The sequence below is a fragment of the Chelmon rostratus genome, chromosome 23, assembly GCF_017976325.1.
Source record: "Chelmon rostratus isolate fCheRos1 chromosome 23, fCheRos1.pri, whole genome shotgun sequence".
In the NCBI taxonomy this organism is placed as follows: Eukaryota; Metazoa; Chordata; class Actinopteri; order Chaetodontiformes; family Chaetodontidae; genus Chelmon; species Chelmon rostratus.
Genome location: NC_055680.1, coordinates 16,858,649 through 16,882,755, shown reverse-complemented (window position 1 = coordinate 16,882,755; position 24,107 = coordinate 16,858,649). Strand labels below are relative to the sequence as shown.

The 24,107-nt window shown below is 43.1% G+C and overlaps 1 protein-coding gene across 2 annotated transcripts in view; it reads right to left on the bottom strand.

The window, feature by feature from the left end:
* Positions 1-24,107, bottom strand: part of LOC121626250 — a 32,551-nt gene that overhangs the window by 2,417 nt on the left and 6,027 nt on the right. For both annotated transcript variants that reach the window (XM_041964620.1, XM_041964619.1), the window contains exons 3-34: positions 23,255-23,316; positions 22,855-22,893; positions 21,946-22,140; positions 21,297-21,700; positions 18,985-19,250; positions 18,684-18,818; positions 17,292-17,390; positions 17,151-17,188; positions 15,462-16,597; positions 14,965-15,150; positions 14,855-14,889; positions 14,058-14,210; positions 13,749-13,877; positions 13,541-13,579; positions 13,064-13,189; positions 12,845-12,971; positions 11,655-11,825; positions 11,521-11,555; positions 10,828-10,992; positions 10,574-10,708; positions 10,215-10,253; positions 9,980-10,120; positions 9,183-9,277; positions 9,003-9,026; positions 7,648-8,125; positions 7,163-7,225; positions 3,387-6,887; positions 3,153-3,252; positions 2,636-2,746; positions 2,200-2,517; positions 685-801; positions 527-585 (exon numbers count right to left, since the gene is read on the bottom strand). In XM_041964620.1, coding sequence (XP_041820554.1) covers positions 527-585; positions 685-801; positions 2,200-2,517; positions 2,636-2,746; positions 3,153-3,252; positions 3,387-6,887; positions 7,163-7,225; positions 7,648-8,125; positions 9,003-9,026; positions 9,183-9,277; positions 9,980-10,120; positions 10,215-10,253; positions 10,574-10,708; positions 10,828-10,992; positions 11,521-11,555; positions 11,655-11,825; positions 12,845-12,971; positions 13,064-13,189; positions 13,541-13,579; positions 13,749-13,877; positions 14,058-14,210; positions 14,855-14,889; positions 14,965-15,150; positions 15,462-16,597; positions 17,151-17,188; positions 17,292-17,390; positions 18,684-18,818; positions 18,985-19,250; positions 21,297-21,700; positions 21,946-22,140; positions 22,855-22,893; positions 23,255-23,316 — 8,721 coding nt within the window. The remainder of the gene's footprint in view (positions 1-526; positions 586-684; positions 802-2,199; positions 2,518-2,635; positions 2,747-3,152; positions 3,253-3,386; positions 6,888-7,162; positions 7,226-7,647; positions 8,126-9,002; positions 9,027-9,182; positions 9,278-9,979; positions 10,121-10,214; positions 10,254-10,573; positions 10,709-10,827; positions 10,993-11,520; positions 11,556-11,654; positions 11,826-12,844; positions 12,972-13,063; positions 13,190-13,540; positions 13,580-13,748; positions 13,878-14,057; positions 14,211-14,854; positions 14,890-14,964; positions 15,151-15,461; positions 16,598-17,150; positions 17,189-17,291; positions 17,391-18,683; positions 18,819-18,984; positions 19,251-21,296; positions 21,701-21,945; positions 22,141-22,854; positions 22,894-23,254; positions 23,317-24,107) is intronic.

Below are 24,107 nucleotides of genomic sequence, written 5' to 3'. Positions count from 1 at the left end.
AATAAGTTAAGTGCCGTAAGCCTTGATGCCTCACAGATGCTCACGATGCTACGACAGAGGCAGAGCTAGCAGATACTACCAATACCCAAAAATAAGGCAAAAACAAATTGGCCCAAAGCATTCAGAGCAAAGATCCCAAAAAGACCGAGCCTCAAGGTCGTCTGGCCTTGATGTACTCTGACGCATTCTGTGTACGTGACATCATGCCAAACCGTTCTGGAAAGTGTCAAATATACACATGAACACTTGCACAACTTCCTTCTCACACTTCCAGAAATTACCCAGACACACCCGAAGGAAATACACCAACAAATCAAACCAATATCCCACAATCAGATTTTCGATGCAAGAATGCACAGATGTTAAGGTGATTACAGATGTGCTAAAGAATCTTTTTTTTTAAATTAAGAGCGTAGGACTTCTTTCCTTTTTGCCGCCGTATCAAAAGAGGTATCGAGTGTCTTATATAAGTACTGAATGAAGTTTAAAATTCTGATATCGCGACAACATGTGTGCATGTGTGTACCTGCAGGCCGTCGTAGTGATGACTGAAGTGCTCTGAGGTGGGGACCTCAAACTCCTGACCTGAAGAGGGAGACGGTGAAGGTGACAGGACATTATATCAACATGTGGGTTTCCAGTAAAATGGGAGTGCGCTAGTGTGTGTGTGTGTGTGTGTCTCACCGAGGGGGGTGTTGGGTTTGAATGGGGGCAGATTGAAGTCAGCGGCGACACAAGGAGACTGAGAACGAGATCTCTTTGCTTCAGGTCCGACAAGCTCCCTCCTCTGTTTACTCACAGCTGGAGAACAGAAGGAAATCAATCAATCAATCAAACCATCGATGAAGCTGCGACAATCTCAAATCTGAAAAAAGTAGCTTCAAGTCATATTTTACGGAGCCCCAGAGATGACATGGTAAAAAAAAAAAAATTAAAACGTGCGCACGAGATACTAATTCGTTCCCTCAAGATAGTAATCTGTTACCACAAGATAGTAATCTTTTCCCACAAAATACTAATTCGTTTCCCTCAAGATAGTAACTTGTTCCCTCTAGATAGTAATCTGTTCCCACAAAATACTAATCGTTCCCTCAAGATAGTAACTCGTTCCCTCAAGATAGTAACTCGTTCCCTCAAGATAGTAATCTTTTCCCACAAGATAGTAACTCGTTCTCTCAAGATAATAATCTGTTCCCACAAGATACTAATTCGTTCCCTCAAGATAGTAACTCGTTCCCTCAAGATAATAACTCGTTCCCTCAAGATAGTAATCTTTTCCCACAAGATAGTAACTCGTTCCCTCAAGATAGTAACTCGTTCCCTCAAGATAGTAATTCGTATCCTCAAGATAGTGTCCATTCCCACAAAATAGTAATTTGTGGCCACGGAATAGGTATAATGTGCACACAGACAGCTGGGTAAGCAAATCAAGCGCACCGTCTCTACAACCTGCCATTATCTGTGTACAGGGCCCATGCCTACACAATGTTCCTATGGTGAGTGTCTTTTCTTAGCTGTTCCAGTCAATATCTTGTTATCCCGCATTTAGGCAGTTATTTAGGCCAATGTTTGATACTTTGCTGCAACAGGTAGCCTAACTGCTGACGTGTCAACTGATTTATAAACTTTTTTACCTTGAATTACTATCTTGAGGGAACGAGTTACTATCTTGAGAGAACGAATTAGTATCTCGTGAGAACGAAACAGTATTTTGTGGGAATGAGTTACTATCTTGAGGGAACAAATGTGGGAATGAGTTACTATCTTGAGGGAACGAGTTACTGTCTTGAGGGAACGAATTAGTATCTCGTGGGTACGAATTAGTGTCTTGTGCGCACGTTTTAATTTTTTTTTTACCATGTAATCTCCGGGGCTCCGTAATATTTCGAGCAAAATTCAAGACTTGCAGCTTCTCAAATTTGCTGCTTTTCTTTGGTTCCTAGGATAAGAAAATATTTGGGGGAATTTAAGAACAGTTGGATTCACAGACATTTTATTCTCTAAATAAACCAGTAATGGATGCAACTGCAGCCCAACTGTAAAATAATAAGTGTCTACAATTTTGACCACTTTGGAGAGAATATTCAGAAAGAAGCACTCTGATTGGTGCAGGATAGCAGCTCAGTGTGGACGGTGCTCTAAAACTGAAGAATCAGTGTGGAAACGGCCTCAGTCCAGCCTTCCTTCAGCTCTCTGTACCTTTAGTGTCTTTCCTGCTCCATCCTTCCTTCTCCTCCTCTCCTTCCTCCACACATCCGTCCAGTGTCTGGTTGTCAGGGGTCTCCGGCCGCAGCTCCCGCCCAGCGGCGGCGGCATCGACGCCGGCTCGGCTCGCCGCTTCCACCTCCGCCTCCTTCTTCTGCGTCTCCAGGTGGCCGTCACTTGACGGCGTGGACGAATCTTTGTCCGGTGACGACGAGGCGTCGAGTGATGCGGGAGGCAGTACGTCAGCTGGTTCCTTTTCTTCTTCTGTCTCGTCGTTTGTGCTCACTTTTTTCCCTCTGGTAGATTTCCTCACTGTGGTTGAAGACAATGGATGATGTTGAGCGGACGAATGAGAGGAAAACATGCAAATACACATTAGATTTGACATGATTGTATAAAAGATATAGAAGTGTGTGTGTGTGTGTGTTACCAGGGGTCGGTCTGGTTCTCTTCTTGGGTCGGCCTCTTGTCCTGGTTGTCACCGCTTCCTTTTCCTCCTCCTCTCCCACCTCATCTACCGTCACAAAGTTCATACTTTCCTCTGAAAGAGGGCAAAGTTTCATACAAACATGAACATAAACTTTATTAAAATTTACTGTATAACTATTTTAGAGACATCGAAAATATAATTGTGACACCCAGGTTGAAGTTGCTGAGTTGGCAGGAGGTGCTCTTATTTTGGAGGGTGGAAAGTGGACGGTCCATTTGACTTCAACTTTCTTTATGTTTGCAGGACAAACCTAAATCACCAGTGGTGCAGCTAACACATCCTTCTCACATTAGACATTTGGACTTTGGAAAAGCTCGGGTGGAGCTAATAACAATAATGATGGCTGCATTCCACTCAGGTGAGCCTCTGGGCTCTGGTGTATCTCACTAGATTCATCACAGAGCCTTCTATTTCCAAATGACCTTAAAACCCCAAACAGAACAATATTTCTCCATACCTGTGTCCTCATCGTGTTTGCGTTTGACAGATCTCGATGTTTTCTCAGCTTGCTCTTCGTCCGGCTTCTCTTCCTCATCACCGGCTGCTTCGTCTGAAGTCTGAAAACAGACACGAGATCTTCACCTTCAGTGTTTCTGTGTTTGTGTTTTGTCATTTTCTGTCTCACGGTGTTTCACAGTATCTTCCCCATGAGGAGAATAAAACTGGCCTGTTTTTGAATCTTAATCTTTACCTTTGGGTTCAAGGAGTCCACTGATTGGTCCTCCCGGCTGAGTGGGCGGGTCTCCTGTGCGTCTTGCTGAGCCTTTCCGTCCTCTTCTTCTTCTACGAACTCGTCCAGAGTGACGAGCGTCTCCAGCTCTTCCTCCGTGATCTCTCCATCCCACCCTTGGCTCTCCTGCGCTCCTTCCTCTCTGGCTTCATCTGCACCCACCTCATCCAGAGTCAGCAGCTCCGTGGTGTCGACCTCCACCACCTCCTCATTTTCCCTCCCGCTCTCCTTCGCCTTCCTCGTTCCTCCACTGTCGCCTCCTCTACTGCTGCTGCTCCGGCTCCTTTGCTTCCTCTCCCTCTCTTCTCCGTCTCCGGTCCTCCTTGCTTCCCGTTCTTCGGCAAACTGCTTCTTGTTTGTGGTGGCTTGCCTCTTCCTCAGTTCTTCCTCCTCTGCCGCGTCGTCAGGGAAATCCTCCTCCTCCTCGCTCACTTGGTCCAGGTTCACCAGAGTGCTAGTTGTGTCGTTTTTCTCAGGTGATTTTTCTTTCTTTTCCTCTTCTGTTGTCACAGCGTCTCTTTGGGACTTGCTTGTTGATTCGTCCTCTTTCTGAATGTCTGTTTTGGATGTCCTCTCCTTACTTCTGGTACCAGACTCTTCTGCAGCAGATGGATCATCATGTACTTCCACCAAATCATCGACTCTCTGATACAGACTCTCCTCCTTGATGGTCACTGTTTCGGATGGTTCCACATCTGTGGTATCAGGTGTTGGTGTGCCTCCTTTCTCAGCCTCTTCTTTTGTGGGAGTTTCGTGATGTTTTTCCTTCCCCCCTCCATCGGACATCTCTGTGGCCGTCAGCTCGTCTTGATCGTCTTCCAGAGAATCTACGATCTGATACATGGGCTCGTCCTCCTCCTCCTCATTTTTGGTCGATCCTGAGAGAGATGCGCTGTTCTTGGTTTGCTTCTCATCGTTTTTAGAAATGTCTTCTCTTCTTGAACTCTCAGACTGTCCTGTGAGGGGCTGATCCTCAACTGTCTCATCCTCCACAGAGTCAAGGATCTGATATGTCACCTCTTCTTCATCGCCTACCGTTTTAGATGCCTCTTTGTCGTCCTTCTTTAACATTCTGTCTTTTTTAGTTGTTTTAACCTCTTTCTTTGGTCTTCCCCTTTTTCGTCCTGCAGTGGGTCGATCATCCTTAACAACCTCGTCCTCCACAGAGTCCAACATTTTATTGGTAGCATCTTCCTGTCTTACAACAACGCCACTCTTCCTTGTTGGTGTGCTGTGTTTTGAAGGGGCTTTCTCCTCTTTCTTCCCTGTTTTTTCCCTGTTTCCTCCCTGTGCCTCTCTGGCAGGAGTCTGCCTCCTTCTTGTTGGCGTGTCCTCTTTTACTGTTTCCTCAATCAAAGCATCTTTCTTACTTGTTCTTTCCCTTTTTCCTCTGGTAGATTTTGTCGGGACTGTTGGATTATCATCTGCAGTCCCGTCCTCCACAGAGTCTAAAATCTTGTATGCAACCTCCTCATCCACGACAGGTCTTTGAGACCCTTCTGTTAGATTCAGTGTAATTTTATCCTCTTTCTTTCCTCTTGCACTCCTTCTTCTACCAGACCTTTCTGTGGTGGTAGTATCTTGAACCAGTTCATCTCCAACAGAATCTACTATCTGGTACACCGTCTCCTCAGTGGCCTCTTCGATGTCTTTGTCTTTTTGAGAGGCAGTGGTGTCCATCTTCTTCCGTGTCTCATATTTTTTAACCGTCCTTTCTTGTTTCTTTGGTGATTCCTCCTTCTCTTCACTTTCGGACGCTGTGGTCGTGGGCCCACTCCTCGTTGATGGTGCATCATCTTTTCTGGCAGTCGCCTCCTCTTTCTTGGTCCTTAAGTCCCTGTTGTCAGTCTCTGACATCATCATAGGCTCATCTTCAAAAGAATCAATTATCTGATATGTGTCTTCCTCTTCCTCTGCCTCTATGGGTCTAATGTGTTCTTTAGATATTCGGTCACTTGGAGTTTCAAGGTTGTGGCTGTCATCTTCTTTTGCAGTCTGATCATCAATTGAATCCAATATTTCAAAGGTTTCTTGATCAGGTTCACTTAAATCATCTTTACTGTCACAGTCTTGATCAGGCTGATCTTCATTAGGGACTCGGACATCAGGAGCTTCCACATCTTTGGAGGCTTTACAGGATTCGACTACAAGTATTTTCCCCTCGACCCCTGGAGCTTGTTTGCTACCTGTATCTAACACTTGGAAATTATCTTTGTCATTTGTCTCTTGATCTTTATCCACTGCATCTTTAATTGCAATTTTATCATTAGATTTGTCATCTACTGGAGCTGCACCTTCGTCAGACACCTGCTTTGCTGGGGAACCGTCATCTTGGACCATGCGAATGTCCTCTTGACTCGAAGCTTCTTTGTTTTCAGTAACACTGTCTAACACTTGGAAAGAGCCATCCATTTCCATCTCACTGTACTTCTCAGGGCGGGCGTGGCCTTTGTTGTCGGCACTGTCCAAGTCCTCATAGCTTTCCTCATGCAAAGTCTGACCTCGTTCAGGTCCAGTTTGCTGGGTTTCAGAGCTGCCCTCTTGGTCCCCATCCTCCATCTGTTCATCTGTTTGATCATCAAGTGAGTCGAGGATTTGGTAGTTTTCACCGTCATCCTCCTGCTCCTCTGTGTGTTTGTCAACATCCTCTTCTTTTATTTCCTCTTTGCTTTTCTTCCGGTCTTTGAGTGTGTTGACGTTACAATCAATCTCCAGATTCTGGCCTTGGCTCAACTCTACTCCATGTCCTTGTGGAGGTGGATGCATCTCTGATGATGTTTCTACTTTTATCTCAGGCTCAACAGTCTTTGCAGCAATGCCCTCTGCTGACACTCTGTGGTCAGACCGTGTCACTGCGCCCTCTGTGGCTTTTGCTTCTTCTTTAAGTGGCTTCAGATGAGTCTCTACTGATGCCTCGACAGTCGCTGCTGACGTTATCTTTTCTCTTTCACGTGTAGTGGATGATGAGAGGGTACTACGACCAGAGGATGTGGAACGTGATGCTTTGGATGGAGATTTTGTCTTGCTCTCTTGTGTTTTCTGTCCAGGGAGGGAAGTGGTTTCAACAGATGGTGGAGAAGAAGAGGAGGAGGGCTTGGCAGAGGACGAGGGTTTGGTAGGCAATTTGGTGGGTTCAGATGAGTTAGCGGGCTTTGTTGGTGATACAGAGCTTGAGGTAGAAGAGCTTGAACGTTTAGTCGACTTGGATGAGGAAGACGCTGCGCTCTTGGAATCTTTTGAAGACCTCTTCGACGTCTCTTTGCTACCAGACGACACATGTGAGCTTTGCCTCTCTCGTCTCGCTCTGGAGGAGGATGAGGAGGAGCGATCAGGCCTGGATCTTGTGTCTTCCACATCATCACCAACTTCATCAACAGTCACAAAGTCATCCATGTTGAAATTTTGCTCATCAAACAGATACGCGTCTGAAGGCAAAGTGTCATCTGTAAAATCATCCGGACCCTGAATGATGGAGCACAAAGAAGGAATCAAACACTGTGAACAAACAATAACTCTGTTCATTGTAAGGATAAAAAAAGGCAATTCGATAAATTGGTGACCTGCTCATTTATTGTATACAGTTCTTTAATCAACAAGGACTGGTGAAAAAGACTAGGGAGAGCTGTCAGAGAAAATCATATCATCAGGGTTGAGGGTTTCATCTCATTCCTTTTATCAATTAAAGGAGAAAATTAAGGCAAAAACAGGGACTATGAAAGACATAGCTGTTCCATTACCATTCTTTGAGATGTGTCTTCAGCTGTTGCTCTTCTCGAGCTTGTGTTGCTTTTGCTGGGCCTCTAGAGAGAACATTAAAAAAAAGTTTTTATGGATTAGTGACATGAACTTAAGACAGTTATTGGGCAGGGGTTCGTAGTCGCAGCACATACATGCACAATTACCAACATCTTTTCAAAATATTACAACAAATTTCTGTGACAGTACCAAATCATCCTTTTCATGTGCCGCAGCAACCAGCTGCATTTAAGACTTTTGGTCACAAGTTATGTTGACAATAGATGTCCAATAAATTTATTGATTTGTTGACAAGAAAAAAAAATCATAACAGAATGTGATGGCACACACTGTATTTTTGCACTTTCCTAATATCCACTAAAATGTAGCATGGGCTATTGCTTAAGCTTGACTCGACATTTCTGCACGGACAAAATACACTAATGCCAAATGTAAAGACTGAGCGAGATTTAAAGCCAGATCTCACCTCCGTCTCATTGTGGGACTTGCTCATTCGGGAGAGTCTGTGCTGGCGAACCGCTGCCGTGAGGACCTTGAAAATTTCTGTGTTCATCCGAGGAAGCTCTGCAAAGTCTTCTGGCATGAGTGCTGTGGCTGAGGGGGCAGGATTTCTACTGCTGACTGCAGAGGTGAAGAAAGTTGTTTGTGACTCCTCTTCCCCCTTTACCTCTACCTTCTCTACATCTTCATTTGCTTCAGGACCAACAGCAGAGCCCATGACGATCTCAGCTCCTGATTTCTCAACGTCCTTCTCCATCGATACATCGCTTGAGGCAGTAGCACTTGGTCCTGCTGTGATGGGCTTGGACATGGCAGATCCACCAGGGCCACTGGTTTGCAGACCAGGTTGTGCCCCTTTATCCGAAAGTTCAGAAGGAGGAGGCTGGGTTTGAGACTTGGTTGTGATCTCACTAGCTTGTAGACGCCGTTTTAGGTTCTTCAAACTAAAATAAAAAACAGAAACTGAAATAGAGTACTTTGCTAAAGAAATAAGAAATACAATTTTCAAGTTCTCGTCCAGTGTCCCTTATTCCAGGGGTCACCAGCCTTTTTGAAACCGAGAGCTACTTCCTCTCGGCTACTGAGTAATGCGAAGGGCTACTAGTTTAATACACACTTCTGAAATAGCCAATTTGCTCAATTTACCTTTAACTATATGTTATTATTATTAATTAATGATATTCATCAATGTGAGGGTCAGTCATCTCCTCATTTTCGCTACCCCTGCTAGCTTGTTTCCACCATGTTTGTATGATCTCCATCAAATGCTACGTTTTGCTCATGCGCACAATACTGACCTTTCAACTATACTAGGTCAGAGTTCAGTTATATAGAACAAGTTTTTTTTTAAACATATTATCATTTCCTGGTGCCCGCCGGCACCGTGTTGGTGATCCCTGCCTTACTCAATCATATTTTGGCTTATTACAAATATGTGTCAGTTGAGTTTTGATATCAAAGCGGTCCTCTTATCTCCTTCCGTAAACCTTTGGGGCGCAACAAACAATTCCTTTCATTCTCAATTCACAATGCACTCAATGCACAACCAACAGTCAAAAACCAAGAAGATTCAGTTTACAACAATCTAACTGCAGAGAAAAAGACAAATCCTCACGCTGGAGTAGCTGCAACCACTGCACAATATATTTTTCACGATTCATCTTGAACTCTGGGACACAAGTCTATGCAATGAAATAGAACTTGGGGCCACCAGTTAAACCACTCCATCATATAAAATGTCTCTCATCACAATGATTGTTGTCATGGTATTTTGTCAATTTTTTAACCGGACAAGAGTCAATTACAAAGCAACATACTCACGTCTCAAAACGCTGAACTTTACTCCTGGAGAGAGAAAAAGAGTTGGCCGGTTTAGTTGTGAGGACGAGGGATTAAAAATAAAAACATATAAACACATATAGAGGCAAGCTGTTATCATAAAGACCGTATGCAGAAACACAGATGTAATTATAAAACTAATTAAGTGTTAAAAGGACGTACCAAGTTTCACACTTTTCAAAAGAGTCCGGAGTGAAAGTGTTGTACTTCTCCACCACCTGCGTCACACCGCTGGAGTCAGCCATCTCAACAAATATCTGAGGTAGAACGACAGTCATGGAGAAAGAGGGTGAAAAGACAGAGAGGAGGGAAGAGATGAAGGAAGTGACAAAAGCAACAAACAGAGAGAACGGCAACGAGCCATAAGAATCCATCGTGTGTGAAGCTGCAGTATATTCAAGCACAGCAGTCGTACTCAAATGTGCACAACAAATTCACTTTTATATGACAGAGAAAATCCAAAGTAGTTGGCCTCTTGTTATGTGTTGTTCTAAACTCTGCAGAGACGATGCTGTGCATGACCTGGACCAAGATAAGCGACAGAAGACTGATGGATTATCAAATAACTAGTTAATTCTAGTTTGCTAAATGACACTTGGTCATTAAATGAGCTTCCTAGCCGCTGTATCTTGCATTAGCAATCAGTTTTCCATTATATCTATTAATTTATCATTTTTTAAATTAACTTATGTGTTATTTTCCCCCAACATATTTGTCTCACTCATTTCTGCAGTTTCTCTTTATGTTTCTTGATGCATATCGATTTCATGTGGAAATGAGCGGGCTGTCATTCAAAGTGTGATGGGGTAAACATTTTGCCTACTGGAGACTAGATGGACTGCGCATGCAAAGAAAACATATTTAAAACCTTTGCAAATGAAATTCAAGATGTTTTGATACCAGAAAAAGACTCTCTCAACACCTAAATGTGCAAAGTGCAGGTGTTCGTGTTCTTGTACCCTGTTGGCGAGCGGCAGGAAGCTGACAAAGGTTGCGATGGAGGCCACCGCTTCCATGACCATCCTGATCACGTTTACAGACGCCTCAGAGATCTCCACACACAGCAAACGCTCCTCCAGAGACTCTGACTCTGGAACTCCCTGAAGAGCAATAATAGTTGGTGTTAAGGCAAAGAGATCCAGAGATTTCTGCTTTCACTCCATAACAGATTTACAGAAGTGATTCATGACTTACAGCGTTGCTCCACTTCATCAGACTTCTGTACATCACCTCCTGCAAAAACATTATAAATCATGGATTGACTTTCAAAACACATTTTATATCTACATTTTAAACATTTAGGGCGACATGTTTTCTCCAATGAAACAAATTGTGTGCAGACATGTCTGTGCTTCTGTGTGTTGTTGTGTTGTCTGTTATTATTTCCTTCTGAAATTTCTATAGAAGAAACGAATCATTTGCAGCATCAGCTGTTCATGAAATGACGACAGAAGAGGAATCCCTCTTGATTCCTGTCTACTTGTCAAAGTTGATTTTTCTATCTCATCCTGATGCTGATAGTGTTACAGCCCAGATGGTGGCCTGGTCTGTACCTCACTGGATCCAGGATTCATGGCTTGCAAGACGAAGTGGACACTGAGCTTGGAGGCTTTGACAAAAAGCGGCTTTTTGATGTGATCTTGAACAAAATTGCAGCACGAAGTCCAATTGGCAAAAAACACAAAGGCCTGGAGGTGAAGAGAGGAAACACAGGATAAACAGCTAAATTCAGACAACACAGCTTTATTTAACAACGTAATTACATTCATATTTGTGCCTGTAACTGTCTCCAGTTTGTACTTCTTACCCTCCTCTGCAGCGGTAAGACCACCACGCTGTAGAACAGGGAGTGGAGGTTCTGTGTGGGGAAATACTTCCAGACCAGCCTGGCCACGTCCTCATGCTCGTAGTTTCCCTCTGGCAAACCGGTCAACATGATCGTGGAAAACATGGAACCACGACGACCGGCCTCCTAGAAAACACAACATTCAAAGCCCAAAGTGTAACTCACGTGTTGACGCTGATTTAAATTCATAGCAGAGTAGACTGGAATATGAATGAGCAAAAACAGGGAAACAGAAGCGATTTTCAGTTGGTTATAATATGGGATGTACTGATCAAGTTTTTTCTGGCCCAGATCAGAGTCCTTTCAGACTGGGAATCTGCGGATACAGAGTCCAAACCAATAATTATAGATACCTAAACTTTGATTTTCAAATTTGGACAGTTTTCTTCCCACAAGCTCCTGTACCCAAATACTGGTGATCCTGGTTCAAAACAATGAAGCTAATAAGCTTAAATGATGGATACGACACTGAGGAGGGTTTAACTGGAAGGACTTCTGAGCTCGACTTGACAAAAGCCAAGTGAACATTTTATATTTTACTCGCTGAATTCATGTTAATAAGTGACTGCTGATATGACCTGCGGCTGGTGGTGTTTTGTTGTTTTAACCATTGAAAGTGCAAAGTAAGTAAATTATAGAGAGAAATGGGCTTACCTGTATGTTGTCCTTTCCTCTGACTGTCAGGTAATCTTGGCGTTAAAAGTGAACACAGGCAAACAGTCACCTTCCTGAATACGTTAACGTGGTAAATCTGGTGATGATAATGTAGGAAAAACTGTGTCTCTTACCTGGGATGATGAACCAAGGAGAGACAGTCGGGAACAGGAAGGGACTTTTTCTCATCGTGACCCAAAATGGTGAAATGCTGCCATGTGGAACGCCAAATTCTACTGATGGGACAGTTGCCCCGGCAACAACATCCTTGCTGTCTGGCAGAGCGTACGCAGGCAGTCTTGGTGCTGCACAAAAAATTAACAAAGTGTCATCCTGAAAATATGTCAAGAGTAACGAAAGTCCTGCACTGCAGTCGTGTTTTCGTTACCATTTTATTCAAGACACTAATTTTCAATCTGCAATATAATCCATTATTAATACTTAATACAATTATTTTATGGACTTTAGATGCAATGACCAACAAGTTTATGATGCTGTTGAAGATTGATTCAATTGAAGACAATATTAAACAAGCTTAAGAAAGGCTCTGCAGACACATCTCAAGTTCTCAAATCAAGGAGGACAAAATACTCATTTCACTGTTTATTTTGCTCACATCTCAATAGAAAAACTTGTGTTTTTGCAGCCGAGGGTCTTCAGCAGAGCAGTTCAAGCATACAGGTTCAATTCAGTTATAGACACAAGTTAGAGTTAAAACACAGCTGTGTGTTGGACCCAATTATTTAGGAACCACTTTGCTTATCCCATGGTTCCAGAAACAGGGACCCATCAAAAGTATATAGTTTGATATAAGCACTGTTATATACGCCATCATCGGCTCACTATTTGGACCAGACGCTAGATGGTGACATTACGGTGTACGTATGGACGGACAGCCTGGAAACAGATCACGCCGATAGTCTCCAGTTTACAATTTTCTTAACTTCCCCAAATAGCAAATTAGATCTGTGGCACCAAAAGGTTTGTCCACTCAGATGGAGGCACACTGACAGGACACTCATCAACCCCAGCTTTTTTCCTACACAAGGACAGATCAGCAGCGTCATAATCGTTTGCCTGACAGGCACCAAGATTTGGGCTCATAATGCCTGAAAATCAGTGCAATAGTCTTATTTTATGCTATTAAACTGGCAAAGACCTCAGAATTTGCACATACTGCCAGTCAAATTAAAGAGGCAGCTTTCACCAATGACTCGAGGGCGAAGCATCCACATGTGCTGCGCTCATTGCCGTTAGTTTTCCAAACTGAAAAACAACATAGTCGACTTCTTTTTATTAAAAAAAAAAAAAACAACAGACTTACATAGTGATGTGCAGGTGCTGTATGGTATTTTCAGCCTGTGGACTTCACATCCAGGAGCTTGTTTCAGGAGACTGTACCAAACTCCGAGTCGATCAGCATCGCGGATAGACTCGAACTCTATAAAGACCTGGAACACACAATCACACATACGTGACAGGTAAGACCAACAGGAAGTCTCTTTTTAAAGCCACTTAAACAAATTCATGTGTTTGTTTCTACCTTGTTCAGCAGAGGCAGGCAGTTCTTGACAGAACCGATTTTTTTCAAAGCCTCTCTGAGGTCCCGGATCTCACTCGGTGAAATGTTCTTGATGAAGATTGTTCCCGTTCCGTTATCAAGCACAGGCTGCATCAAGACCAGGAAGTGGACAATCAAAACAAAAAGTTAAGAAGACAACGCGCACACACACCTGCACAGCATAAAGGAATTTTGAACATTCATCAAAGTAAAAGATGATAAAATAACACCTTGACTGGAATTTCCTGTGCTTCCTCACTGCTGATAACAGGAATTAAAATCAACTGGGACGACTGAGAGTCACCTTTCAATGTAGGTAACTTATTTTAAAGTCCAGGTGTACCACAGAAAATGGAGATGCATTACATTTCCCAAGAACATTTAAAGCAGATTAAAAATGATGAGGAACTGATAATGAGTGAGCGAGCCTGTGTGTGTGTGTGTGTGTGCATTACTTACAGACTTCATCATCTTCATCAGTGATTTATAAAACCCAAACTGAAACAGAAACATCACATTGGCAGCATTAATACACTCAGTCTGAAAATAAACCGTATTCAATCTGCTCCTTTGAATAAATGCTTTTCTGAGATAATTTGAAGTTCTCTGTTTTCTGAGGTTTTAAATAACAACACATAAATGAAAACAGCGTCGTGTGCACGCCCACCGGTGCCGTGTTCGTGATGTTGGCTACTACTCTGGGAGTGAGTGTAGACCCTTTGAATAAAATGCCACACCTCATGGAGACTTTGAGTAGGCTGTGCACAAGCCCAACACTCGGCATCGTGAAGAAGGCCTGGGAGGAAAAACAGAAACAGAAATGCGTGATTCCTTTTGTTTACGTCTTCCATCAGCATCAATAGTGTAAAACAATAAAAAAAAAATCTCATGATAAATGATCCAAAGACTGTTCAACTGCAAGTCAGAGCTAGGTGTGATTTTGCAAGCCGATGCAGATTTATAAGCGGGAGCCTACCATGCATGTCTGAGGAACAACATAGATGCTGTCATCTGTGTGTTCAAACCCAAACGGCGTGAGCAGTTCGGCAACATCGTCCTCGGTGTAGCAGCCGTCGTAATACCTCGGCAGTCCGGTTATGAGCAACAGTTTATCATTACGTCGAAAAAACTGGAAACATCAAGCAGAGAAAGACGGAGAGGAAATAAGGAGGCAGTAACGAGCACTTAGCGACAGCGTTTCCGCCCCTTGTAAACTCTGTGTATATTATCATCAACACACTGATGAGCGACTGTTGATCAGGAAGATGCTGGTTACAGCAGGGTGGATGCAGTGTGGGTTCAGCTTCAAGTTAAATTTCAGACTTTCTTTTTGACACACGCATGAAATGCAATTTAACATCTGTTAGGTGGATGGATTCACCAATGAAAAGTGAACTAATTCAAATGAATGTACACTCGCTCGTTATGAGACGCTGAGCTTCCGGGCGACTACAGCGAGCAGCAGTGACAGTGTTTGCTGCAGGTCTGATGGTGCTGACTGAAACTCCACAAAATTTTAGTTTATTAGTTTGTCAAATCTCCCAAAAGTCTGCAACCACATACAAAAACATTTAATAACCAACATGGCAGGCAAGAGAAAATATTCAAAGCCTTCTGTACAATATTTATGCTCCACAAACATTTAATAAGGACATTTCAGTGTATTTGTGCCTCACAGGACAACTTCCTGCCTCCTAGTTTAATTTATATCTTTAGGAAAACTACATTTGTAAATATTTTAATGCTTCATTGAAGTGATTTGATGGAACCTACTTTTGCTGAGAAGATAGTTTTCTTGTTGAGGCACACTGTGAAAGAGACAAAGAAAAGGTTAGAAATTATGATGACATACAGACAAACTGTCTCTTTGTCTGATTTCTTACTTATTTTGTCTTGATGCAGGTGTTTTTCTACCATCTCCCCGACAGTCAGACAGGCGACTGCACTTGGAGATGGCGTGGACGCCGCTGGTTGCGTCTTCTCCGCTGCTGCAGCTGTTGGCTTAGTTGTGGCAGATGCATTGTTTGCTGATGCTGCATCTGTTTGTGTCTTCACTGCACCTGCAGCGTCTTCAAAAGATCACATTTAATTAGGATGAATATCAGGATTTTGGATCAGTTGGATCCAGATCTACAGCAATAAATATCTATTTCTTGACCCAAAATTTCTACCGATTTCAAAAGAAATCTGTAACTGATTTCTGAACTGTGCAAGTCAGGTCTAGAATTAATAGAAGTATTAATACAGCTCTGTGGGACTGAATGTGCTGTTTGTGATGATGGGTCTGCAGATTATCTGGACGAGCTTTAATATATTTTGTCTCAATACCACATACACCATCCTGCTGCCCAAAATATTCACATATGCATCTCCAGCATACCTTCTTTCACTGTTCTTGTCTCCACACCTCCACCTGGCAGCTTCGCCTCCACAGCAGCTGGCTGTTGCATTTGTGAAGCATCTGTCTTGGTCTCTGGTCCTTGTGCAGTGGACTCTGGTTCTGGTTCTGGCTCTGGTGAAGCTCTGACAGAGGCTTCTGTTGGCCGGGTCTCCTCTGGACTGGTTGGTGGTGGACTCTCACTGGGTTTGTCTGCTGAACTTTCTGGTACAGCCTCTGCAGTTTTTGGTTTTTCCCCTTCGCCTTCAGCACAACTTCCGACTTCCGTGGGCTCCGCCACCTCAGGTCCTGTTTCCCCAAGCTCCATTGGCTCAGCACCTCCAGCATCACTGCCCGTGGCAACATTTACTTGATGCTGAGGTTCAAAAGATTTCACATTATCTGCTTCATCACCCTCGGCTGTCTCTTTCTGCACCTCCACAGGTTCTTGAACCCTGGTTTCAGATTCTTTAAGGCTGGAGGTCTCTACGTCAGGGTGATTTTCTGAAGGCATGCTCATGGTCTCTGCAGCTGGTTGTTCAACCTTTTCTTTTTCCACAGCTCCTTCAGTTTTGGGTTCCTGCGTACTCGAGGCTGCTTCTGCATTGGAAGCAAACACCTTTGCTTCAGTGACAATCTCTTCGTCTTTTGTTGGTACAGAAACAGTGCTGTTTGCTGCTTCATCACCCTCGGCTGTCTCTTTCTGCGCCTCCACAGATTCTTTCACACTGGTTTTTCCAGGTACAGGTTTTTGTTCAGAGTCATCAGCTTCAGGCTGATGTTCTGGAGCTGTGGACTTGGATCCTGAGGACAATTTTTTCTTTACTGCGGCTTTTTTCACACCTCCCTTCACAGGCAACTTTCCTGTTTTTACTGCTTTAGCTATCTGCTTGGTTGAGATGCTTTTGGCTTTGGAAACCAACACTTTTGATTTAGCCACAGTCATTAGGCCTTTAACTGAGCCTTTAGCTGCAACTTTCTGACTGGTAAGTTTGCCTGTCGTAGCTTTTTTAGCTTCAGAGGGTGAAGGCCCTTTAAGCTGAGGCCTGCTAGCTGTAGGGGGAAGAACCTTTTCAGTGCTAGTGGTGGTTTTGGATTGAGAGCTCTGAGGTGTGGAGACACTGGATGTGGCAGGTTTTCTGTAAACAAAAGAGAGTCACATGGGTCAAGCAGGAGAAAATGGAGAAATGGAAAGTCAAGGTCACAGTTTGAGTGTTTTTATGCGCTCTTCAGTAGAAGATAGTACAGTCCTTCAAAGGCTGAATTCCTGGATTACTTTTATTCTATGTGTAAACAATTATTTTGAAATGAACATTATAAAAGACATTTAACATCCACAGGATGGAAACGAACATGTAGATATTACTTGCACACTTTGCAAACGTAACATCTTTTTCACTCATTATTCTAAGTATGTTTGGACTGTATTAAACAGGTGTTTTACGTTCATCCACCCCTTGTGTTAACAAACATGTATGCTGCCTTATGTTCGTAGAGAAGTGTATGCATCAAATACAGTAAATTCTGAACATATGAACTGTATATTGTAAAGACCCTGATCTGAAAACACATTTTTTATCCACAGAGGACACAAATTTAGGCAATGACTGAATATTTCTAGTAATATATTGACAAATCAAGATAAAACCCTCCATCGCTGTTACAAAGAGGTCTGTATGAAACATGTCTTACTTCTCAGGAAGCTTCTTCTGCTTCTTACAAACAGTCTCCTGTAAACAAACAAATGTGTTATTTTGGATGAATCTGATTATTAACATTGTGACCATGTGTATATTTACGGACAGACAAAGAACGAAAAAAAAGTGTTAATACCTTTTCTCCGATGACACTGATCTCTACGCCTTTCACTTCGAGGCTCTTTATGCTCTTCAGTTTCTGAGCGTCTTCCTGTTTCTCGAAACAAACGATTGCCTACACGTCCACACAAACGCATATCGTTGCATTACAACAATAGTCAGGACCATCTACTCACTACGTTCTGACACAAAATATTGAAGGCTCACACTACAGTTTCTATTGTCCTGTAAACCTGGAAAATCTGTTGAGGTCCAACACATTTAAGCCTATGGAGATGTTCAAATGTAGATATTTTAGCTCCACATGCTGAACCCATGTTTTACAGCCAAAAGCTCCCATATACTACAAAAAAAAATAACTGGGAAGATATTTGCATTGTTCCAGTTCCAGAAACCATTAGTCAAATATTTTAACCAAGGATTTCAACAATCGAGCAATCATACTACCAAAAGTGACAGACTCATTTAAGACAGGGGTGGGGAGCCTTTTTCCTATCAAGGGCCATTTCAAATTTTATAACATCCTTTGAGGCCATACTCAGTGGTGCCCAGTGCAATGTGGGGGGGTGCTTCCTTGAGGGTGCCAGCAACTGTATCAGGGTGACCTAGAACCCCATTGGCAGCACATTGACATATGTGATGACTAGAACTGCTTCTCTTTGTTCAGGCGTCTGATGTCAGATGGTAGTCAGGATGATGATGCTACTTGCAGCTGGTTTTCTAGATTTGAGTCAGTCTTACGCAGAATGAGTCTTTGCAAGAGGTTGTTGCTTTGCAGCTCAGTGATTTCGTGTTGTAGGTTGTCGGGAACATATATTGGTTCCACATTGAACGGCAAATATGTTCACATCCTTTTCTTGACTCCTTTTTGTTGACTCTTCATGTCCTGAAACTTCTACACCAAATGCCTGAAGGCAGGCTTTTGTTCTTGCAGAGTAGGAACATGCAGTCTTTCCAGTTGCCAGTTTTAATTTTGCTTCAAATTACTTCACATTTAAAAGCAGAGAGCTTAGAAACTGCTGGAGCTTGAGGTTCAGCTCTGAGAGGTTCTTGTCCACCATGAAGGCCAGATCACAAAGACGCCTGTCATCACTTGAGTTTCCATGTAAGCTCGGAGGAAGGTGTCAGTCTACTATTTTATGCTATTTTTTTTTTTTTTTAAATTGTCTCATAGTCCGGATTAAACGTGTCATGGACCCTAAACAGCTGAAGGCCGAAGGTTCCCCACCCCTGGTTTCAGGGTTTGATTCCCTTGTTAATGAGACATTTAGCATAAAGCATCTGACCAAATACCAAAATAAAAGCAACAGATGGGCAAAGTAAAACAGCTAACTGCACTAAGCATTTGAAAATAAAGGTCTGGTAGAAAAAACACACTGAACACCGTCTTCACTGTCCCGTTACATACCTGCAGTCTGGACCGAAACAGTACGACTGATTTGGTTTTTCCAAATTGCTCCACAGCAGCGGTCACGTCATTGTGAGAGAGAGAGCTTTGAATCCCTGCTAGTCGCACCATGGTTGGAGGTGAAGTTTTACCAGACTGAGCAAAGAGAAAACGTAAAATTAGACCAAATATAGTGTTGGTCATCATCAATGGACACAAGACAAAAACGCATCTGTGTTTAAAGTGTCCCATCAAACTTTAATGTAAAGTGTCCTTTCAGGCAACATTATTTATTCTTTAGTGTTTGATCAAAGCGTGATACCTTTTTCACTGTGGAAGAACTGGTCACATTCTCCTGCAGGCTGGGCTTTACTTTAGAGAGCTTTGAAATCGATCCCTTCTTCTTTGCTCTACAGGAGGAGGATGAGGAAGAGACAGCAGAAGACAACCTCTTTGCTTCTGCAGAGTGCGGAGACGAGGATGGTTTTGTTTTTGTGGACTTCATCTTGGCCAGCTCGGCCAGCAAGGCAGGAGCCAGAGTTTTCACCATGGCCTGAAGGTCAGACTGTTTCGACAAAGACTGGATAACTGGAGGGATGAAAATGAAAAGCGAGTCAGACAAAATTGCAGCGCTACAATTGGTTGTTCAGAATCAGAATCAGAAGCGTTCATTGTCATTACACAAGTGCAACGAAATTATATTCAGTTACAACCCATCCCAGAGGACACAAAGACACAAGAGACAGTACAAATAATTGAGATGGGAAGACGGGGACAGGAGGACCACGATGCAGCCAGCAGGGCGGCGCCTCACTGACTTAGATGAAAAACAAATGAAAACAGGAGGGGAGGGAGAGGGGAAAAAAAACACCTCAGCACAAAGCAACATTTAAGACATTATAACAAGACTCTAACACCTGCACATGTGGGTGGGGGAAGGAAGTTGGGAGGGGGGGTCACAGCGCAGTCACCCGGGGGAGGGCGGCAGCTCCTACACAGAACGCTGCCCTCAACCCTTCGCCTACTACGCCACACAGGGGAAGGAGGGGGTGAGGGGCCAAAGAAAGCGTTGAGTTAAGGGTAAGGGTGAATGTCCCAGAAGGAGGTGGGGGTCGGAGCATCTCGTCTGCAGAAACATCCAGGAGAGTGGAGAGATAAGCGTCCTTGAGAAGGCCGTTTGTGTCTGCGAGCCAATGAGATAACAGATTGTTTTGGGAGGGGCCGACGCTGGAGTTTTTCTGTCTGGCCTTGACTCTCTCTGGGTCTCCCGGTGGCCTGCTCCAATATGTCCGAATTAGCGGCCAGATTCAGCCGAGCCGAGCCGACAGCTTCTCCAAGTTGGTACTCATCTGGAGAAGGAGCTCAGGAATCGCATCCAGTTTGAGCTCACAGAGCGCTTGAGTCTGAGTGCTGGCGGCCCTGCACATTCCCTCGCGTCTTTCTTTTTTTTTTTTTGCAGTAAATCAGGAAGCTGCCAAAACAAATCAGCAGAAAGCCTGAAATCATAAATCCAATTATGTATGCGTCTTCAACATCCTCAACGGAAAGGACCGACAGACACACGATCCTCCACTTCTCCCAGGAGGGCAGGCGGGTTCTCCTTTACCCATCTTCATAGTGGAGAAAATTTGGTCAAATGCACTGAGAGACCAGCTGACCAGATCCATCATTTTGGATTTGGAGGAAAATGCAGAGAGAGGCTCCGAGACAGAGACGGCACAGGACAGAGCGCAATAGCAGGGTAGACAGTTGTTGTAAAGAGTCTCTATAATGAGACTCCAGAAAGCTGACTTAATTATTATTCAGTCTTAAAGTGATCTTAGTTTTCTTGCTCGTTACTTCAGAAGGTGCTACCATCTCTTCTCCAGGAAATGCTTTCTACTTGCTTACAAGTTAATATTATGTCAGTGGGTTTCGACTCTAGATAGCAACGTGAGAAACAAACACACAAACAACTAATGCCAGTGCAAGTCATTCGTTTACTGATTCTCTCATTCCCCGTGTACAAGTTTATGTGCTTGGCACTGCCAAAGGGCACAGCGTCCACCTGTGGGTTGGCATGTGTAAATGCATCACATCCCATACATCACAGTTAACATTTAAATCTGAGACACTGGAAAGCAGATTAAAAATGATAGACAATACATAAGTGGGAGGGGCTTTCTTTTTTCTAGTAGGCAAACAAAAAGTAAAAACCATTTCAAGTGGTTGTTTCAAGAAGATGACTGAAGAGGTCTGCAGATTTAGTTGTAGAAAATTTTAATGCTGGCGATTCAAATCGATTAATCGATTAATTGTCAGAAAATTAGTTGCTGACGATTTTGGCAATTGATCAATTGCCAAGGAAATCCCCAAATTCTCTGGTTGCAGCTTCTCAAATGTCAATATTTGCTAGTTTTCTTCATTTTCTACAGTGCAAAACTAAACATGTCTGGGTTTTTTTTTTTTAAATCAATGAAAATAACCTGCAGTTACAGCCCGAAGCTGCAGAACTTGAAATGGTAAAAAATAGCATAAACAGGAAAAAATAAACAAAACAGAAATAAGGATAAAAAAAGTTCCTATTTGTAGCCTGCCAACGTTTAAACACGTTCTTTAATGACATGCTGGGGATATTAAAATGTTTTCTCAAACCTGATGTTTCCAGGAGCTTCTTAGCCAGTTTCTCTGCATTGCTTGACTTCTTTCGTGAAAGGGATGAACCTTCTGAGGACAATCGGCTCTCATGGCTCCTCCTTGGCGGCAATCGTCTCTCGTCGCTCCTCCTCGGTGGCGATCGTCTCTCGTCATTCCTCCTGGGTGGCAGTCGTCTTTCAATGCCCCTCCTGGGCGGTGATCGTCTCTCGTCATTCCTCTTGAGTGGCGATCGTCTCTCGTCGCTCCTCCTCGGTGGCGATAGTCTCTCGTCGCTCCTCCTCGGTGGCGATCGTCTCTCGTCTCTTCTCAGTGTTGATCGTCTCTCAGGGGTCCCTGAACGTGACCGATAGCGGGAGGAGGTTGGGTGGTCATACCATGGGGAGCGAGAGCGAGACCTGGACCTGATGAAAGTCATTTTATAACTCAATTAATCTAATGATCACTAAAATAAAGCCAACCAGATAATTCACAACTTTTCTACATTTCTCAAGGGGCGGGTGACAAATCCAAAGAAGCTAAAATTAATTTTGACGTTGATTCAGACGTTTTGCATAAATATATTTGGCAATTCCACATTCTGGTGCTGAGCGGTATCTCTTCCATTTACCCACATTATTGCTCACACCAGAATTCATGTCTGACCGACCTGCGAGCGTATCTGGAGCTGTGAGGTGATCCTGATCGGCTACTACGTTTCTCCCTTCTACCCTCTGAGCTCCGGCGGCAACCGGGGCTGGCCGAGTGGGATGGGGAGTAGCTCCCATGCCTGGTTTTCTGGTGATGATGCTGTGAAGTCTGTGCAGAGGTTGAGGCAGAGGGCTTGGCATCTTTACCTGCAGCACTATAAAAAGCAATGGACGAGAAAATCGTACGTGAATTCATAAAAATCCAGAGCATACTGGTTCAAAACGTGTGTGGTTGCTGCATATCTGAAACATAAGCCAGGCAGATGTTTTATGAACTCTACAGATTTTAGTCCTCAATTTGTTGCCCTGTACCAATTTTGGAATGGGAATGAATTTCTATCAGATTAGTTGCCATTTGATGGGCAACATCCGAGGGCTCACGATGCTTTATTAATCACCTTAACAATCTGGCTTTCTGACAGATGCATTTCTGGTACACCAGATGTTTAGTTCGGCTGTCTTGCAGTTTGAGCAGGCACACGGCCTGATTTCCGTAAAGGTTGCTGTCAGAGGATTCGACACTGTACTGAGCTTGTTTTTATATTACTGCAGTAATATTTCACATGTTGTCATTTAACCTAACTTCCATTTGCGGCTAACTTCTTAATTTTTTTCCCTACGTTTTGGTCTTAATGGAATTGCACGAAGTAACACTGTCCTTCTCTTATTTGCCCACACTGAGAGCACAGTTGTTTGAATATTGGAATTGCAGCCGGTCATGGCCATGGCAGGTCATTTAATCTCCACAGTGGAAGCATAGAAGTTGCAGGTTCTGGTTGTGCCAACAGGTAGACTAAAATGTGTAGTGTGACTTCACACAACATACAATATCAACAAAGCTGTACTGTCTCCCAGCTTTAGAAATTTACCTGGGCCTGAGTGCTATCCCACCATCCCACTCTGGGTATCTGTGGAAAAAGATCATTCAAACACATTTATTAAACGAGTAAAGAGGCCACATTTTGACAACAAAAGCTAGAGGTGTCTCTGTTGAGGAAGGTGGTCATAAAGCAGTTGACAACAAAACACAGGATTCTCCGACATTTTCTGAATGCACAAGTTCACAACAACAATGAGGGTTCAAGAAAGACGAATCAAGATACATGTTTTAACACTACGGGGCCTTTAAGGGCCCTCTGTAACGAGCTATGTAGGCTCTGTCACCAGGCTGCAGAGGTGATCCCAAAAGTCAAAGACACCCAAAAATATCCAGAAGAAGAACAATCATAATCAAAAACATCTTTAAGAGGGTAAAGGTAAAAGGCTGACCGTGTTCGCAGGAGTTTGCAGCTCTGAAGGTGAAGGCTGGTGTTCTGGTGGGAGAGCCAATCCTAGCAGTCAGAATAACCAACACACAGTTTAGAGGGCCTCATTTTTTACAACTGCTATCAGTTAGTATATCTCACTACCATTTTTATGATATTGTCTGACAACACATCAATTTTATTCAACATTACAGCAGCCTTAAAAGAAAACATTTTGAAATCTCCAAGTTTGTGTCTAAAAAAGCAAAATATATCACATTTCTTCTTCTTCTTCATCCAACAAGTCATCCAAAACACAGTAACAAGTTGTGTTTAAATCATGGCTTTGTCCATTGTGGAAATATGCATCACATCATTCAGGACTCAACTTTGACAACTTTTCTCTCTATAATAATATTAAACAGCTGACTTTACAGTCAACTTGAGTTCATCGGCAACAAGTCTTCATCATGAAATACATCAAATACAGGAGTGTAGGTGACACATGACCAAAATAAAAAGTTCTTCTTCTTGGGTTCTTGGTCATGTAATGTCTGGTTCTTCAGTCTCATGCAGTATCATAAAGTTTCCTCGGGTTTGGTGATTCATTTGGTGTAAAAAAAAAACAAAAAACAAAAAACACAAAAAACAGAAAATTTGTCAAAAAAATGTCTGAAGTTCATAGCATCTGAAGGAGTGTATGGGATTCATATGTATGACATAAAAATACTTAGAAATACATGAAAAAAGGGAAAATTGGCTCCATAATAGTATTACAAAAATGTGATTCCTACTGTTCCTACTGTTGGAGGGGGGGCATTTACAAACAACTGTTTGAAAAATTTCTGTGGGACAAAAAACAGACAAAAGGTGCAGGT